Raw genomic sequence first — 20,099 nt, forward strand, 5'->3', positions numbered from 1 at the left:
GGCTAAACTGAACCAATCAGATCAATGAACAACACTTTGAAGAGAGCAACAACAAGGAAAAGCTAGCTTAAAAAAAAAAAAAAAAACCCAAAAGAAAATCACAGCAGTCAGAGTTGTTATGATGATGGGAGCTATCCAGAAAAGCCCCAATCAGGCTGTAAATGTGGTTTTAAATGCTGTAACGTTACAATCGGAGTCTGTGGTGATTGACTCATTTTTTTGGAAGCAGCCTCAAGTGGCCACTAGAGGAAGTGCAGGGTTTTTTGTTTTTTTTTTTTGCTTTATTTTTTATTAATGGGGAAATAAAGTGAACGTATCCTTCAGCAACCTCCTTCAGCACTGATTATCAAAGCTGCCTGCTGGATAACTTTTAAGTTTGCAGTCAGTTGTATTGAACTTGACCTTTGTTCCTCACTACATTTTCTAAATCCAACATCCCAGAGCTCTGTTATTGTTTTTTTTGTTTTTTTAGATATTTTTAAAAAGCTGGTTTCTGGTATCTGTTTGGGAAAGTCTATCTGTGTATTTAATTTCTGGGCTGAGCTTCTTTGGGTGTAAAACAGAAACTTCCTTCCTTAATGGCTTGTTTCGGTTTAAATCATCACAGACCTCGTGGTTTACACATGCCACATATCAGAAATTGTGGGTATTTAAGCTGCCAGATGCAGTCAGAGATGAGAGAGGGAGGCATAAAAGCCAAATAAAAGAAGATGAAGCTTCTTTGTTCTTGGTTTTAAAAGCAAAAATAAGGATTTTACATTGAGTTGGGAGACTTTGCCTAAAAATGATGAATATGACTTGTTTGTCCTCTGCTAGTGCCTTCTGTTTCAGTCTGATGCGAGGATGGAGCGGGAGGGCCGGGGTTAGGAAGGATGCAGCGTGTGAAACGGCTGGACGAGGGCCAGTATTTTTTTTCCCTGTTCACAGCTGACCGGGGCTCATTGTGTTCTCCCACAGCTTTTTATGAGATTGGTGAAATCAGCCCTGGCTCCTCGTTTCCCTGTAAATTCTTTCATTAGCAATCCAGGCTCCTGTGTTGGCTTGCAGAGTGGCTCCCGTTTGTTTTAATTAGAAGCAAGGAAAGTCTGCTCTCCCTCGAAACTGACAACAACACAGTTTTCAAGCACAAAAGCATCAAGAAATTATGAGAGCTGAGCATTCTGATATCTTTGCGCGGCACCTTTTGTTTTCCTAGAAAGTTGAGTTTTAAATTAAATGAGAAAATCCTCTGAAAGGGGTCCATTTTTGGAAGCTTTTATTTTGAAATTGACTGTCCAGCAAGTAATCAAAAAAGCTTCCAGCACTAGTTAAAGTTAGAGTTGGATGTCTCGAGACCACTTTTACGTGGTCTTGGTCTTGTCTTGGTCTCGGATCCCTCAGTCTTGTCTTGGTCTCGCCGTCTCGGTCTTGCTGTCTCAGATCGAGTGGTCGGGAGATTTGGAGTCAACAATATCCATGACACACAACGTAATGTTCGATAATGTGTCATGCGCAAAAGCATCAGCTCTAAGAGCCGTGCTTAGAGAGTGCTTTGTAGTGAATCAGAAGAGTCGACTCCCATTGAGCGAGAGCCGGCTCCTCACTTAATTTCCTTTCGCTGCTCAGCTCTCACACAGTGGCTCAGCTATGCTCCAATCCCTCCATATTGTGGCCAATCACATGCGAGGATATAGGATAATATCATTATGTGAAAAACAGAGAGGGTGAGAGACGCGACAGTCAAGTGGAGCGTGCGTCTGTCCTCTCAGTAAGCGAGTGAGACAGTAGACAGTGGTGAGGAGGGCTGTGCGAGTGCATCGCAAAAACACATAAATATGCCTGACACCCGTAAACGAAGCAGCATCTGGCTGCAGTTTAAAGACTTTTTTGTCTCGGTCTCGACTTTGTCTTGGTCTTGACTCGGTCTGTCTTGGTCTTGGTCTCGATACCCTCTGGTCTTGGTCTTGAATACAAGTCTAGTTAAAGTACTACTAAAGTGATTAGTTGACTACAGTTACTCCCCATAACCTTTACATATGTCTTCATTTCTCATTTGTATCCTAACATCTGTACGTGTGCATTCATATTGTGAGTATTTATATAGATGTACATAATCTACATACTGTAAATACCATATACTCCATTTCTGTACCAGTATTTTTTCCCTACTATGGAAACAAGACAAATTTGACAATGAAAATAATTCGGATTTTGATTCACTGTTTAGCAGGAAGACTGTGAACATTTCCCACCATTTAAGTGATTTTTTCCAAGTTGGAATGACAGGATAAGCTTTTCCAAATAATTTCCTGCCACTGATTTAAACTGACAGCTAAAGTGGAGACCAGGGGCAGCGCTGCAGTTGGGAGGCCTGTAACTTCATTAAAAGTACTCTGGCTCCACAGACCTGACACCCAGGTGATCTGAAGCTTTCCCTCCAAAAACAAAAAGTCAGGGAGTGTAAAGTGCACAAGTGATCAGAATATTGCAGCAGTGCTGTGATGTATCACCAAACCACCAACTCACAAGGGTTTCACTTACACAATTAAGCCCTGAAGAGCAAAACTGAAACGTCTGTCTCCGTCTCTCACACACACACACACACACACACACACACACCATATGGTGCCCTCTTCCCTCCGTCCCCAGCCTGACTGGTCACTCCTTTTAATTACCTTCACACTGAGGGTAGTTAATGAGAAGCCAATTAGAAAGACGGACTTAAAAAGGAGAGAGCAGCAGCTCGAAGTCGCCCAAGTTATTCATTAAAATAAAGGTTTTAAAAACCCCCAATAAACTTCACTGCACTTGCGCCTGAAAAGGCTCCAGCTGCGGGCAGAAACCGCTTGACCTCATTTTAAAAGTGTTAAGCAAACAACCGGAGAAGAGAGGAAGAAACTTTCCCCAGGATTTAGCGCACACTGACGGCTGCGGTCACAGCGCAAAACAGCGCACCGGAGCAGATGATGGACCCACCTTTGAGGAAAAGCCGCCGTCCCGTGCAGGCTGGAGAGCAAGAAGCAGACTTAAATGGAAGTGGGAGAGAAAAGTAGATTTAAAGAGCGGAGTCCGTACAGTCCGTAGTGCTGGGAATAAAAGCCGGTTGGTGCTGATTTCAGAGAGAAGCTGAGAGCTGCTCAGGTCCGCTGATACGCGCACAGAGACGTTTGAGGGTCTGTCCGCTCCTCAGCGAGCGCGCTGCTGAATAAAAAGCATTTTGTGCTTCTCCTCTTCTCACCGACCAGCCCCGGTGTGTGTGTGTGTGTGTGTGTGTGTGTGTGTGTGTGTGTGTGTGTGTGTGTGTGTGTGTGTGTGCCATCTGCAAACCACGGACTGGATTCATACTGGATCCGGATCATGGAGCCGCTGAAGAGGCTTTAAATCTCAGCGCTCAGTATAACTACGGGTCACATCACAGGAGCCACATGTTAGTCACACACTGACCGAGATTATTAGCTACTTTATACAGGAATATTACTAATATTTCTTTATTTATTATATAAACATATAAGTATTTCTTCCTTTAATATTTTTATAAACATATATATATATATATATATAATATTTCTTTTATTTTATTTTAAAAATCTATTATTAAAATCTGAGGCTGTTTCTGTAATTCTTCCAATATCTATAACAGTTTTAATCTAAATATTCTGAGATTATGTTAATTTCATGCAAACTACAGTGCACAGATTAATGTTTTTTCCGCATATGTGTCTCATTGAGATATGTTTCTGATCACCAGAGTAAACATAAAACACAGTTTTAAAATGATATTTCATTTATTAAGGGGAAAAACCTACTTGGGCCCGTGTGAAAAAGTAATTGCCCCGCTGAGTCCCATTAGATCTGGCATAAAACTAACATAAATAAAACAAGACTTAAAAAAAAATCCGACAACCTTATTTTATAATACAAAACACAACATCATGATATCACTGACATTTTTAGATTAAGATAAGTTAGATTTGCAACCGTTGTTTCTTTAAGTTGCCTGTTTTTGCTTTGTCTCTCCGTCTCGTCTTCTTTTATCTCTTCCCCTCATGTAAGCCCACCAAGGCTAAACTGAGCAGTTTCTGCCAAATGCTGCTTCCAGAACAAAATGACTGAGTGTGCATCAGAAGTTAGTGCGTGTGATCTCTGCTTACGAGGGTTACCCCTGGAAAAACCTGAAGCCTGTTCTAAAGGTCTTTCTCATCTTTACTGATATACTGAGGTGTCAAATTGCACTTAAGAGCATAGGGGAGGAGTGAAATGTCTTTATGGGGGAAAGAGTTAAACATCTTTTAAAGTTTAAAAGATGTCACCCTCTCTCTGTACCCTCCTTCACTACATCCATGGATCTTCTCTATGGTCTTTTTCTTGCTTCGACACCCTTTCTGCAGTATATCCACCATCCCTAATCTGCAGATGTCCAAACCACCTCAGTCTCGCCTCTCTAACTTTGTCTCCAACTGAGATAAAGTACTCGTTTCCTGTCCATTCTGGTCGCTCCCAATTAAAATCTGAGCAGCCTCTGCTTCTCTTTTTGTCAGAGCCAAGCCACATGTATCACTCCAGGTCTCACTGCCATCTTATGAACCTTTCCTTTCACTGTTGTTGTCACAAATCACCTCTGACACTCGCCTCTTGTCATTATTAGGATCCCGCTCCGGCTGAGTCAGGCCTCCAGAGTTTGGGAGCTGCTGCTGTGCTGGGCAGATGTTGCTCATTCTGAAGCAAACACCATCAAGAATCAAATGGACCATTTCAGGGCCCTCTGTCTTTGTCTGTGTCACTCAGCCACAATCAGAGAGGGAGAGAGGGGTTGGTGGTCTGTGGATGATTTGCATAACTCCATGTTCTCACTGGAGATGTCTTCATGTCATTGATGATTGGGTGACTGCAGGTTGGAGCAGCAGAAACACTTGAGTTTGAGAGTTTGAGGCTCATAAATGGGGTTTTATGTAAAAGCTTTTAAAGTGGAGGGACATGTGTGAGATTCCCAGTATGAGCCCGCTGAAACCAGTCATAAAAATCATGGCGTTTGTAGTTTTATTGCCCTCTTATACTTGAGGGGCTGCAATTTTGATATATCAAGTTATCTTTGGTTTACTACTTTTTAAATATTTAACAGTTCTTCCAGCTTCTATCTTCATCCATTCCAATTAGAAATCAATCAAATTCATGCATCCTTTACACCCGGACCATCCTGCTGAACATCAGGCATCAGCACTGACGGACTGATTCAAAAGTTTGTCTCCAAGCGGAGTTTGAATTCAACACCAAAAATCAGGTTTTCTTCTCCTCCGAACCACTTCAGCTTCCCTTATTCACAGAGGGACAAACAAAGGCTGTTTTGGCAAAAGAAAAACCTCTCTCCCTCCTCCAACGTCAGCTAAAAAGAAAAGAGAAAGCCGGGCCTGTCACCACAACAGTCTGCTGGGAGGGAGGACGTCATTACACGCCAACAACGCGCGACGACGGCGGCGGTCAAGTGCCACGCGCTCGGCCTCTCTTCCGTTACGCAGATAAAAGGTGGCATCTGTCTTTATTGTGCGAGTAAATCCCCTCCGCCATTGACCGCGGACACTTCACATGTTGATGAGGAGGAGGACGTATAGATAGGAGGCCCCCCGTCCGCTTTGTTCACCTCCCTCTTTGGGGAGACGTTATGCAAATCCAACAAACCGTTTGTGATTTCCATCTTAGCTGACAAATAATTGAGGTGCTATGGTTAGATGGGGTTATTTTTCTACTCCAGGGTTTTTGGATCTTACCTAAAAGCTGATAAAAACTTTTTTCTCATCAGGAAGATAAAATCTGAAATGTTTTGAAGAACTTTCAAAGGTCAACAAGGCTCTGTAGAACGTATGCAAATATTTAATGCAACTGACGAGCCTCTTACTCAACAAGCGAAAGAAAGGAACAAAGGAGGAAGAGGAAGGCTGAGCCTTTGTCTTATCTTAACTAATCAGCAGCCGGGGGTGAAATGATACTCTATTCAAAGCACTGAGGAGAGGCCCGCCTGCTGATTTGCATGAAAGTCGTTGGGAGAGTTTTAAAGGTGTGTTCACTGCAGGCCATAACAGGAAGCAATCCCATAAATCAATCACCAAGGTTTACTCAGCATTACACAGTGTACACAGAGGGAATAAAAACACTTTTCGAGGTTTAATAGAAACTCCGATTGAGCGTAACTAAATGCAAAAACCTGAGTCCACTTATTCCACTTCCATGTTGGAAAAAAAAATTCATCTGCATGGGTCTGGAGGAAGACGAGTTTCATCCAAAAGCAAATTACAGACGAATCCTGGAAATAAAGCCTCTGTTTTTGCCATAATGCGGAGGATAAGTTTTCCTTCACAGATGCATGTTGCATCACATGGATACAGGATTTTAAAATGACGGGGAATCTCCATCATTTAGTGCCAAGGCGGTTTAAATTCCATGCTGCATGCGGGCAAAAGTTACGTAACGTTTCCTGTTCAGTGACTCTGGCCTGCTTGTTCCCATAAAACTCTTCGATACTGATATTTAATGTCTCCTGGTTTGACCACTTACATTGGAGGAAGAAGGTTCATTTGCCCAATTAACAGTGTCGCCATACTGTGACTTGGACTTTGTTCCCAGCTGGGGTCTTTCTGTATTGAGTTCAGATGTTCTACTCCCACAGTCCAAAGGCATGCATGTTAGGTGGGTGTGGGTGTGTTGTCAGACGCATAAGCCGAACTCCGCACCAGGAACTTGGTTGATGAATAAGAGACTAAAGGGTTAGGTTAGGGTGGTTGTGGCTCAGGAGGTCGAACAAGTCATCTATTAATTGGATGGTTGGTGGTTTGATCCCTTGCTGCTCGCCAGAGTATCCTTGGGAAAGATACTGAATGCTGAGTTGCTCTCTGATGTGTTCATCAGAGTATGAATATTAGATAGAAGGCACACAGACAAGGGAAAAAGTCCTTGAATGAATAGGTGAATTTTTCCTGGGAATGCATACCCTTACTGCCATGCTGCCATGAGTTTTTTAGACAGCAGATGGAGTGTTTAGTTATCAGCTAATACTGGCAGTGCACCAACACACATATCTGCTAATTAGTGCAAAGCAACAAACTAAAAACATATTCATATTTTACTCACCACTCAGATAATCTATTAAAATGCTCCATCATTCCATCAAGTGGCCACTAGAGAAACTGCAATTTTTGGCAGCTCCAACATGGCTTCATGATCCATGATCAACATTTCAAATGATCAATTACGTTGCTGTGATGTCATAGCTTTGGAATGTGGATGGAAAACACCCAACATTGTCATGATGATATACATGAGGATATCCGTTCGTTGTGCTTAGACAGTTCCAGCTATTTTATCCAATGACTGGTCACATGTTTTAATGTGGGGAAAGCTCATTTTGTGAAGGGTGGTGACTCTTTGTAAGAACAAGGGCTTTGCTGATCAGCCCCCAAAGAGTCAATCACCAGAGGAAAAATCAAACATATACAACATATGAGAAAAATCCTAAAATCCACCACACTGCACATCCAATGACCTTGAGCACAGTCTTAGTGAAGACCTGGTATGTGCACCAGTTCGATTCAGTTCTAACCAACACTCTTGGAGGGGTAGCTGTTCTTGTGAGTTGTGGACAGAGGGACGAGGAACACTTTAGCATGAGCTTGTTGGTCCTTCGCCTGGATGAACCAAAAAATGTTCCAATACAACTGTGGCATTAAACACACGTGACGCCTGTGTCTCCACATCCACAAGTCTCCACATTGAACTCCAACTGGTCAACTTCACAGATATGTAGAGAAAATATCTAGCTCTCCAGTCATTCTGTTGGAACGTCTTTTGAGGTGTTTAGATGCAAAATTTGCATCTCGGGATAAAATGATCAGCTGCCATGCTCAGGATCCTATATTGTTTAGGATAAGAGGACACTGAGATAGGACATACAGGTTAACTCTTAAACTCAACTTCCAAAAGCCTAATTTCTTACCTCCCTTCAACACACAATCCAATATTTTTAAAACCTTTCTTTTCCCATCACCTTGAAACCAGTTGCGGCAGATGGCTGCCCCTCCCTGAACCTGGTAATGCATGACGTTTCCTTTCCACTATCACCAAGTGCTTGCTCATAGATGGTTACATGATTGTTGGGGGTCCTTTCTAATATTGCAGGGTCTTCACAATATAAAGCACCATGGGGTGACTGTTGTTGTGAATTGGCGCTATATATGGTAAATGGACTGGTTCTTATATAGCGCTTTTCTACTTTACCTGAGTATTATATAACTAACATTTACACACGTTCACACTCCGATGGATGCTTTGGAGAGCAACATGAGGTTAGTATTTTACCAAAAGATGGAGCATTTGGCATAAAGACTAGAGCAGTCAGGGAACCACCAAACTTTCATTAGTAGATGGCCTGCTCTACAGCCACCCCCTAAATAAAATTGAATTGAGTTGAATTGAATTGAATTTTGGTACTTTACAAAAGCCTGGCTGTGCAGAATAAACAATAAAACTGAAAACATAAAATCAAGTGTTTGTTCAGAATGAGGACATGGGAAAGTTTGGGTTTCTAATACTCAAATTTAAAAACAACAAAACACTGGAGTCCAGGATGTTCATCACTTTAAAAGGTTTTTAGTGTTTTTCCATTTTTTTTGGCTGCAAACCTCAACAATAAACAAGCAGAAGGTCCAGCTTCCTCCTAAAATAAGAACTCAAGCTCGGCTTTTTCTGCTTTTTTTTTTGGGGGGGGGGGGGGGGGGGATGCTGTCCAGGAATTCTAGCGGTGCCGCGAATCCTCCCGAGGGCCTCCGAGTTTTTCTAATTTGACTTCGTGGAGCAGAAAAAACACACAAGTCTCTCATGTCCCTCATGTTTACAGCCCCAGCCTGGTATCGTGTAAACCCCTCTCCCCTCTGCTCCTCTGCCTTTATGAGATAGAATTTCAATCGTCTCTGCTTTTCCGAGCTCGTAAATGGTGTAATGAGTTTCATTTGCTTCGGCTACGTGGGGCTCAAACCGCCACGGTGACCGCAGCAGCGTTCATAAAGATCACAGGGAATCCTCTCACACACACTCAGTGCTCACTTCTGCTCAGCACATGCCAGCTCTGCCTGGTGACTCCTACATTTGGTGTGAATTTCCAGGCCATTAATTTAGGGAACATCACTTCTAAAGGAAACTGCCCCGACATTTGTGGTTCCTCTTTCAAACGCTCTCCATTAAAGCCTCTATTAACCAGCCCGCACTGCATAAATCACTGCTTAAAACGCTGCAGTGACACATGACAACAACATGCGCTCCCGGCTTTTATTTCTACAAACGTCTGCGGTGAGCATGGCAAAACACAGGAGAACAGGGGAGGAAAAAAAAACAAATTCGTTTCAATTCTTGACTTTTCAAAACAGTTATTGCTGATTCTTTAAAAGTAAATGAAGGAAAAATCAAAAACACTGCTTTAAATAAGAGCATTAAACACATTATGTTAGAAAGTGGCTAATGAGGGATTTGAAGGCCTATGTGTTGATGTTGCCATTATTACACTAGTTTGACAAACTTTTTTTTTAAATAAAGCTCCATTTATGAGGCTTTTTTTGGAGCTTTCAGTTACATCCTGCAGCAGAAAAATACCACAACATGAAGTTAACAAGCAAGTCGGTGGGCTGTGAGCAAGTATTTACATGTAAAAATATGATTTCTGTGGTTAAGAACCAGCTTGTCAAATGTAAGTTTATTGAGCTCCAGAATAAACTGGTGAAATTTGCCAACATTATCCCAGAAGTTACTTCCTGTTTACCTTTGGTTACTCAACACTAGTTTAGCGCCCCAGATGAGGATCGTAGGAGGGCTCCATTTAACTGATGTAAATAAACTCACTCTGGTCTAATCTTCCAAGCTTCTCATCAAGCTTGTGCCTCGGTTTCAGTAGGTGGATTTAAGGATTTTGGTCTTCGTTTAGTTTGACGTGCAGTGGTTAAACTGTGCAGTATAACTCTGCCACATCACTAACAACACATTACACATGGAAACACTCAGACTTGTATTTTTAGAAGTGTTTTGGCATCTTAAAGAAGTCTATACATTTACTTTGTGAAGTATGTGTGTCTGTTAAAACTATGGCTGATTTAAAAGGAGGAGCAGGTAAGACTATCCATCATGTTTTTTCTTTTTTTTTTAAATACAGGAACTGTTATTGTGTAACTCTAGGCACAGTTATTGTACCCGGTGGTTTTCATGTTTGTTTAGCAAAGACCAGAAAAGAAAACAGTTTTGATGAATATTTATGTACTCTTCTAATCATTGCAGAATAAATCTATTATGACTTTTGAGAGGGTGTGGGAGAGGATAAAAAACCCACCAAGCACAGACTTGTCATCAACAGTTAGCTGGTAATGCATCAGGACACATTTTACACTACAAAAGACACGTGGACTCCTAAACGTCAGCGAGTGGGTCGAGTATTTGGATCACAGTTAGGCGTTAATCTCTGAAGCTTAAAAATGAAGCTGGATCCAAATTCTGCAGTTCCCCTAATGGCCACTAAAGGCTGGCTCCAAAAGGGAGGCAATCTCCACAGATGTCCATGTTAAAAAGGCCAACTTTACAGCAGAAATAAATATTTAAAGTCTAGTTCAAGTCTAGTTGGTTTAGGTCTCTTTATTCAATTGCTCTGTATGACAACTATAGTGAGGTAAATATTATATAGAATATTTATGGGCAGAAACAGTTTTCTTCTTCACTGCAATCTCGGAGTGACCGCAGCAATATGATAGCGACCAAATAAAAGAGGTTTTTGGTACAGCAACCAGCTAGCAACCATTTGCCAACCAGTTGGAGAAAACCAATTTTCCGTCATGTCGCACGAGGAAGATCTCATATCACTTAATCCAGGTAAGATGGGCAGATGAAGGTATTTCAGATGTTTTGTTAGTGGGACAAAAGGTACACATTTTAAACACAATAAATTTGATTTTAAAAGTGTTAAATCAACAGGAGGCTTGATTTAGTGCATTTGGGTCCTTTTTTTTCCGGGTTGCTAATTGGTCTCCTAACCTGTGTTAACAGTATTAAAGCTAAAATGCAGAGCCAGGATCCAGCCGATGATCACAATGATTCTTAGTGGTCATTTCCGCTTCTATTTAGTTCTGTAAGCTATACAAATACAGGCCATTTACCATTTGTCAACTTGTTTCTAACACATTTTAAAGCTAAATTGGCTCGGAGTTATCATGCCGCAAAGGGTTGAACTTATTAGATGTGGCTGCCAGTATGAAACCATTTTCACAAAAGACGCCAATTCTTTAAAATGTTTAATATGAAAAAGACAGCAACAATAAAAACAGTTTAAAACAGGCGATGCTTGAATTTAAATCAACATTTGATCAACAGAAAGACAACAACAAACTTGACCGGACACTCACTCCAAACCTTTGTTAGTCTGGGATGCATTTCAGTTGGTACCAGCATAACTACAAAGGATCATTCAATACAGTTTCCTCTTCAGTCCTACTGTGGAATCCAGTTTCTGAGTAGACCAAACCAGTTGAGGGTTTGCTGTGTCTATCTAAACTCTCCTTAAGGGTCATGTAATCTTTGTTGTTGCCTGTCCAAAGACTAACCCTTTTTAGCTTTCTCTGCATATTTTCCATGTAAAATTCCAAACGCCGTCCAGATGTTTGACTTTGCCCAGGGCTCCAAACAATGTGGCTACAATGTGCAACCGGCTATTTTCCAGCTTTTTTTTTTTCTCTCCAGACATCTCACATACTTTTCAGGCCTCTCGGACCGAGAACGAGGTTTTAACGGTGCTTTTGGGGAAACACGGCCGCTCGTCTGCTTTAACGCTTATCGGTCCTCGAGGGGTAGAAATCGCAGCAGGAGCGGGGTGACCGTGAAACCGTACTCCTGAAAAATCTGCTTTTTCCATTTGGTTTAATACGTCTGACCGATGCACTCCCCCCCTCCTCTGGATACCAGAACGCTCAGCTGTAACCCAGCTTTACATAACCGCACTGAACATACCATAAACTCTCTCATTCACGCAAACACGTGAACCGTTTCCAAAAAACAAAGAATTAAAAACAGCGAACACTGGCACACCAACCACATCCATCCCTCCCCATCCCCAACCCTTATTAAAACTGTTTTCCCCTGGAAACACTCAGCTAATGTTTTCCAAAACTCCTCTTTCCCCCTCCCTCGTTTGCTCCGTGCCTCGGGGCCGAAGGGGTCCGCTCCATATTGTCTTCATTAAAGTCGCAGAGTGTCGACCTGGTTTGGAAACATGGTGTGTGTTCTCCTGTGTGTGTGTGTGTGTGTGTGGGGGGGGGGGGGGGATGGAGGTTGAGGCTCCTGAGTCCTAAACCACATTCTTTAAATTCCCTGTAAGAAGAAAAAAAAAAGAAAGCGAGAGAAAAATGAGACAACTACAAAGAAAAACACAAAAAAAAGGGATGGGGGTCAACTTTATCAAATTAAGTAAGGCTAAACACACATATTACACACCAAAGATGGAGGCAGTCTGGAGGACAGACACACAAACACACACTCGTGCCAATAAAAATGCTAAATAACATCTGGCTGAGGTAAATTCTGTCACTCCCACGGAAACAAAAGCAAAAAGGGGAATCGATATGGAAATGACAACGGTAAGCAACACTTGGAGCTCATTTGCATGAGGGCACAGATTGGTTTCACACGCAGACAAAGCAAGTGTTTTGACACAATGGCTGCATTATGAAGTCTAGTCGACGGTTTACTTTGCAAATAGTGCCGCCTTGTTTGTCCTTTGTCATGTTAAACGGCCCGTCGGAGGCAAAACAAACACGCTGCGCGCGCACGCACACGCATTCACACACGCATGCACGCATGGTCTGCGGATGAGTAATTGCCCTGACGCACTGAGGGAGGATGTCCTGTTTGTTGGCCATTGTGGAGCTGTCACTGTGGGCCTGTCATGTTCTCTCCCTGCAGTGACAACAACAGTTTGGAAAAAATGAGCCGTTTGCAACATTTGGCGTGGATTTTTTTTATTTGTTGTTGGGGTTTTATTTTTTTCCCCATCCCCGTCTGGATGCTGAGACTCCACTGGTGGTTTAAATAAACGCTACAATGTCAACAGATTAAAATGTATCACGCTTATGAGGCTTTTGGACGTACTTACACCAACGGAGGCTGCGATAAAAATCAGCCTCCTGATTTACTCCGATGAAGTCACCGATTCGAGAAAGAAAACACAAACACGGGGTCATCTGGCCTAAAAGAAACTTTCCTAGAGCCACAATGTGGTCATCCAGCAGTTTCTAACATATCCCCACAATAACAGAGCGACTTGGTTACCGTGGCATTGCCAGTGTTTAAGCCTGATGTTTTTATTTCCCCTTTCTCAGCAATAAAAGGGGCCAATTATCCATTTCCTCATTTTGTATATGCTTATATTACATAAAACACATTTAGTGACCAGTTGACTAAACATTTAAACATCGATTTTCACCTGTTGGCTCTAAGATGTTGCGATGCCACCCGCCACTTACTGGGGCTGCGTCCTCTCCGTTTTATTCTTCACCTCGCTACTTTACGACACGCAGACATGAATGATGGGGGCACAAATCTGTAGAGAACGACTGGCCGTGAGAGTAATCCAACCCATCACTACTCAGCCACAGTGACGTGCAACCACATCCTTCACAGGCATGTGGATGCAAAGGAGGAGGACTGTTGGTGCCAGCGGTGCTGATGCTGGCCAGACGCCATAAGCAAAAGCAACAATGCTTTATTAACACATACTTAGCACTAAAAGTAAGGAAATTTGCATTTGGTGGATTATATCCTGGTTGTAGCAATCCTTTGTCACTTTAAATGGTACCACATTTGTAAGGAAAATGCATTTATGGGTTGAGCAGCAGAGTTGAGTATGCGCCCATTTTTGGGATGTGAACCCCAAGCCACCCTTGATGTGTTCATCCGACTGAATGTTACATAGAAGCATGTAAGCTTAGATATGGATTGCTTTTCAGTTAAATTTTACTTATATAGCGCCAAATCAGTTGAATAGTCGTCTCAACCTGTTGCAGCGTTGCAACTAATAATTGTGTAATTGTGTTTTATGTAATGTCCAACGCCCTGATGACCCGGGGACATTCAAAAAGCACGTTGGCCATCAGTCGGCTCAATTTGGTCATTGATGTGTTTTTTTCCTTCGCCCCTTTAATTCCTCTGTGAAAGAAACTGACAAAATCTGCACCCCAGCTAATGAAAAGCGTTATGCTACATTGCTATGGATAGGGCTGGAACTGTATAATCCGATTAAATAAGAAAGTCTGATCTATTTGCCGGTGTAGAACTGTATTACACTTTAATAATGTGTGTGTTCTTCAGCTGATGCCTGTCCAATCCTGTTAATAACTACTGTGGCTAAATAATTCATTGTTGTGTGTGAACGAGGCTCTCCTTGCTGTGTGTGTGCATGTGTGTCCTGGGGCCACACAGTTTGCATTATGGAGGCCGGACAGCACTAACCTCACTGGAGCACCTTAACCTCCTCCTCCTCCTCCTGTCTCTGCCTTGGCGGCAATGGTATTGATTATTGGCGATCGTGGCGAGACTACAGGGCGGACAGAGCACGGAGCAGATCACACGCACCTAAATCTGATGAAGTCAGCACAGTTGGTCTAATTTTAGGTGTTTTTTGCCCGCACACAGGAAAGTGTCTCTGTCGCATGTTTTTATTTTAAGGAACTTTCCCTTTATCTAACCAAAGCCAGGCGGCATTTAAAGGAAATTACAGGTACAAAAGGAGGTGTGGCTACATGCGAGTCATGTTGATACTATCTCGACTTTAAAAAAAAAAGAAAAAAAAAAGACCCAGATTGAGAAGCTGCTGACTTATTTTATGGGAAATTGTCGCTCACAATGCAGTTTTTTTCCTCTCCTCCTGCTGTGATGAGGGGAAACTCAAAAATCATGATGTGTGCTAAAAACAGGAAAAGTCCATCAAAAAGAGGAACAGCAGGCACAAGTGGACTTTCAACAACAGGACATCTGTGGTTAGAAATATTGATTAGATTCTGACTGTAATTAATGTGCCCTCTTCCTTTATTCTGGCTCTGCTGTTTGGCTGGTTTGTACTTGATAAATAACTCATTCCTGTGCCTGTCCCTCTTTTCCAGATGTAGATATTTAAATCTGGTAAAGTTACCAGAGTTCACTGTGGGCTCTGATGTTTACTACTTATCACAGCGTCCCTGGAAGCATCTATACTGTGCATGTTTGTGTGTATTTTACAGGCGTGTTCGTACAATCTCTCGTTCCCTCAACGCATGCATCTTATTTTGCGTCAACAGAGGGGAGAATTAACGACTGAAGGCGTAATCATAATCAAAATGTAAAGGCGCTGCAATATTTCCTTGCAGAAGTGTGCAGATAAGGCACTGTTACACGGGGAGGCTGGCAGTTTACACACAAACAAGCACTCTCTGGGGAAATCACACTACTGGCCTTGTAAACCAAGAAGGGTGAATGCACAAACAGCCTGACAGCTGCCGCAGCCTTGGACACTCACCTCATAAAAATCACATTTTAATTAATAAAGCCTCCGAGTGCGTGACGGGAGGGAAGCCACAGGAAAAGCTGAGTAACATCTGAATGTTTTCAATTGTTGCTTCTACTGCAACACATGTATGCACGCAAACTGACCAGGTTGCAAAGACAGTAAGAAACGCTGACATGTTTCTAGTGTACGTAGCGGAAACATCTCACATTTTATTTTTTCATTTTTAGTTTTTGCAAGTTTTCATTACGTGGCATGGAGATACTTTATGTTCATGACTATCTGGGTCTGAAAAATGAAACCAACGTCGTATCGCCTTGAACCTGGACTCTATTTATTGGCCACAAGAGCCAGAGGAGGTGGATGAGGGCGAGGCAGGTCAGGCCATCTCTGCTTAGTCTGCTGCCCCCTCGACCCCAAGACTTGGCCGAAAATTAGGAGACATTTGTGGGATAGTTCTCAATGAACAGGACTCAGTGGAGCTAAAAGTGTAAAAATCATTATTTAGAACTGTTTCTGGACAAAAAGCTCAAATAGTATTTGCTTGACCCCTCGTGCTGATTTGGGGAATATGTGCTGGTATGAATTAGGTTGTGTTGCTACAAATCCTCTGACGTGACAACACCAGTAAGTGAAGGGTGACAATAGTACTAAGGTTTTCCAGACATGTGAAACATGTGAGACATGAAAAACTACAGGCAACCGTGGCAACCTGCTGGTAACCAAAGCAACTGCTAGGATGATTTTTGCTGCAACAACTTTTTTGTAACCGGTTTCACCCAATGAGAGCCAGAAACCTCCAGGAACCACTGCCAACATGTTGGGGAATACCTGTTTCACATCATGCTGAACTTTCAAGGTGGACAACTACTGAGATTGTACGCATGACATCATGTGAGAAACCCCCCAAAATAATAATAATAATAATTAAAAAAAAAGATGGTTCTTCCTGTGCCGGCTACTCCAGCTTCCTCCAGATTTTAAGCTGGGCGTAGGTGTGAATGGTTCTGTCTCTCTATATTAGTGCTAGAATAGACTGGCGACCTATTTTAGGGTGTACCCACATCTGGGCCTATGACTGCTGGGATTCACCCCTCTATCCATCCATTCTCTTTGCTTGTCCTTATCAGAGTAGCAGGGGGGCTATCCCAGCTAACATAGGCTGAGAGGTGGGGTACATCCTGGACCGAGCTAACACAGAGAGACAGACAACCATTCATACCTATGGGCAATTTACAGTGACCAGTTAACCTAACTGTAGGAGGAACCCGGAGTACCCGGAGAGAACAAGCACAAACACGGGGAGAACATGCAAACGCCACACAGATGGTGAAGTCAGACTCGGGACCTTCCTGCTGTGAGGCAACAGTGCTAACAACCACCAGCTGGGATATCATGCTGAAATCAGCATCCTTACTTGTAAAAACATTCATAATGTGAAGGAGAAATTTTGCAGATGAGACACACTGTCTTATTTTTCATGAAATGAGCCATATGTACGCCTCGCATCTCTGTAAATATCTGCCAACATGACAGTGGGCTGTGGGCTCAAACTGGGCACGATGCATACGTACAGTCATGGTTTAACATACGGGCTCAGAAGCTGACACATGGCGAGTGAAAAACGGAGCAACAGTGGATTTTGGAGATTACCACTTTAAGATTCGTATCCATTCGTGCGAGCAGAAAGAGCAGATGTGGGCACACAAACATACGTACGCTCCCACTCTGCCCAGTTTCTCAGAGAAACCGATGTTTATAAGCAGCAGTTTGTTCCAAACCAGAGAAACACTTATCCAGCCCGATGATGTCATGCAGACATGTTTTCTTTGAGGTGTGTGTGTGTGTGTGTGTTGTAGGCTATCCTTTATTCAGCGCTCGTGTGTGTGCATAAGTTAAGTTAGCAAACATGCTGGGCTTTCTTTTTGGGAAACAGACAACATCCAGTGTTTAAAATTATAACATGCTGACTGCCCACTGGGATTATGGTGCTGTGTGGTAACAATAAATGTGACAGAGAGCAGAAGTGACAAACAGAGGAGGAGGGAAAAAAAGAAAACAAAAAGAGCGACATAAAACAGATTTGACAATTTGAAACCAGGAGAGACAGATCGGAGAAAGGAGGGAAAAAAGGAATAGCAAATTCTCTGGATTTATAAAAAATGAAACATAATTAGCTCAACTGCAAAATGTATGCAGAATTTTTTAAAATAAATTTAAGAAGTAGAAACGCAAGAATTCAGCCAAAAGTATAAACTTGACAGAGTTAACCGTTTCATTTTCTGTCCTCAGTGGGGAGCTAATGGTGAATGAGGGATCTGATCAAATACAGAGGAGGCACATGGGATGGAGGAGCCAAACATAAACTTCACTCGCTTCTCTCCATCTTTGGCTCGTCTGCATTCATTTATTCTCCCTTTTATTCCCTCCATCCGTCCGCTCAACGGTTCCCTCTGTTGGCGCTAATAAAAGCCGTATGACTGGAAAAGAGCGATACTTTCAGCCCCTCCAGTTGTGATGATTTAATGCGAGCCAACAGACCAACTGAATTTCGGCAAACAGACTCCCGATCCCCCCTCGCCTCCCCTGATTTGATGTGACCTGAAGTTTTTCAAAGCTGAGGATTTATTGCTGTTTGGATTCTATAATGCTATTCCACGTCCAGAAGGCTTTTTGTCATTTGCTACAGTCAGATGACTTGTTTAAATGTATGAAGGTTTAGATACTAATTGATACCATGTCCACTCGACTGAGGGTAAAAATTTGAGAACGCACAATTTTCTCTCTGTTCTGGATTTCCATTCACACTGATCCGCAGATTTCCATAAACAAACTTCCTCTCCAGCGAGTGGATTTGAGTTTGGACTTAACTGGGCAGATGATTGCCCAGAGCATTAACAGGTAGAAACCAAGTGGGGCTGAAAATGAAGCCAATGCATTAATATAAAAAAAAGCTGTTCCTCTAGACTTAAAAGAAGAAGACCTATTCCCTGTAGACTTCTATGTTAAAAGCTCAGCTTCAGAGCTGAAATAAACAAACATGGTGGAAAAAAAACAATAAAAAAACCTGTTGCGGTCTCTATAGCCAATTTACCCATTATAAAACTGCACAGGTGGGTGGATTTTATGTAACTCACTCCACTGAATTCTAAAAGAGTTACAATTTTGGGGGCTTAGCTGCAGTGAATGACAAATGGGAACCGACTCGGTTGCTAGCTGCCTGCTATTTTTCACTTTCACTGATTTACATCACAGAACCTCCACTTAAGTCATTTTGAATTTGATGGCAACAGCTCGCCTCAACAAGTTTGGGACCAACAAAGAGAGCAGCAAAGGTTGAAAAAGTGAGTGGATGAGACTAATTAGATTAATTGGCAAGAGGTCGGTAACATGATTGGGTATAAAAAGAGTTTCTCAGAGCCACAGATGGGTAGAGGTTCATGGTAAAAAATACTGGCGGCTGCCACTAACACCCCCCTGTAACTTCCTTCTTTCTTCACAAGATTTTCAGAAAACTTGACCTCTGAAGTTGACCTTCAGGCCAAGGTCTCTGAAATTAAATTGTTAGAGATTTTTAATAGCTGCACCTATTGCATGAATTTAGAAATCCCATATTACCTCATCCTCAAGTTATCACATTCGCAAACTTGGGTGTCCATGCCACCTACCTGACGACAAAACCTCATCAGCCCTTTATGACTGAGCCTCACTGAGCCTAACTTTACAGCATGAAAAGAATATTTAAGGGCATTTTCATTGTTTATCCTGGTCTGAATCAGTTGATGAGTTTGTAAACTTGGAGCATTCTCTTAAGTTTTGAGAAAACAAGCAAGAGGACAAAAATGCGCCACTACAATTTTACGGTTAGTTGCTACAGTTTGTAGCACTACTTGGTCTTCAGCTCAAATGTGGAGCGTATGCCTGGTCTTTGGGTTGGATCAATGTTGGATTACATTTTACCATACGTGAACTGCTCTGGAGTTGGTTTGGAAATGCAGTCCACCTCTTCCAAAGGGTCTTGTGAGGTTGTGGTTCACACCTGAGTGCGATTACCAAGTTTACATTTGCAGAAATGAACCGCAATAAGGGTAGAAATGAACCAGCATTAGACCTAAATGAACTAAACGGTGCAGGTATGAAAACACTATAAGGTCTGATTAAGACTTTTGTGGTGAATCTTACTCAGTTGGCCAGCACTGTTGCTGGGATTTATGCTTGTGCTTGGTCTCTTTGGTTTGGTCATTTTTTTTCCAAGCACAAGCATATTTGTACCTCGAGTTTTTCCACCTTATTGTACATTCCCTTATGTCAGTCCGAAAACGAACTGGTATAAAAATCCACCAACCTGTACTGTTTTTATGAAGAATTAAATAAGTTTATAAGAGTTAAGCAACTATAGAGACCACAACAGGCTGTAAGCATGCTTATTTCTCCTCTAACGCTGGGCATCTTAACATTGGAGTCTATGAGGACCAATGCCTACAGGAATTGCAGTATAAGAATTTAAACATTGCCACCTGATGCTGACTGAATGAACGAATGCCGTATGTGGACAGACGTTTTTTGCTAATGA

The 20,099-nt window shown here is 42.3% G+C and overlaps 1 protein-coding gene across 2 annotated transcripts in view; it reads right to left on the reverse strand.

Annotated features, from left to right (window-relative positions):
- hdac8 (histone deacetylase 8) overlaps positions 1–20,099 on the reverse strand; it is a 52,248-nt gene that overhangs the window by 5,369 nt on the left and 26,780 nt on the right. The window contains exon 11 of one of the 2 annotated variants that reach the window (XM_063469454.1): positions 11,276–12,360. The exons of the other annotated variant lie outside the window; for it this stretch is intronic. Within the exon in view, the coding sequence (XP_063325524.1) occupies positions 12,338–12,360 (23 nt within the window). The 3' untranslated portion in view covers positions 11,276–12,337. Of the gene's footprint in view, positions 1–11,275; positions 12,361–20,099 lie in introns of those variants that run through there. 2 annotated transcript variants of the gene reach the window in all.

Source organism: Pelmatolapia mariae, linkage group LG3_W (genome assembly GCF_036321145.2).
Source record: "Pelmatolapia mariae isolate MD_Pm_ZW linkage group LG3_W, Pm_UMD_F_2, whole genome shotgun sequence".
Taxonomy (NCBI): Eukaryota; Metazoa; Chordata; class Actinopteri; order Cichliformes; family Cichlidae; genus Pelmatolapia; species Pelmatolapia mariae.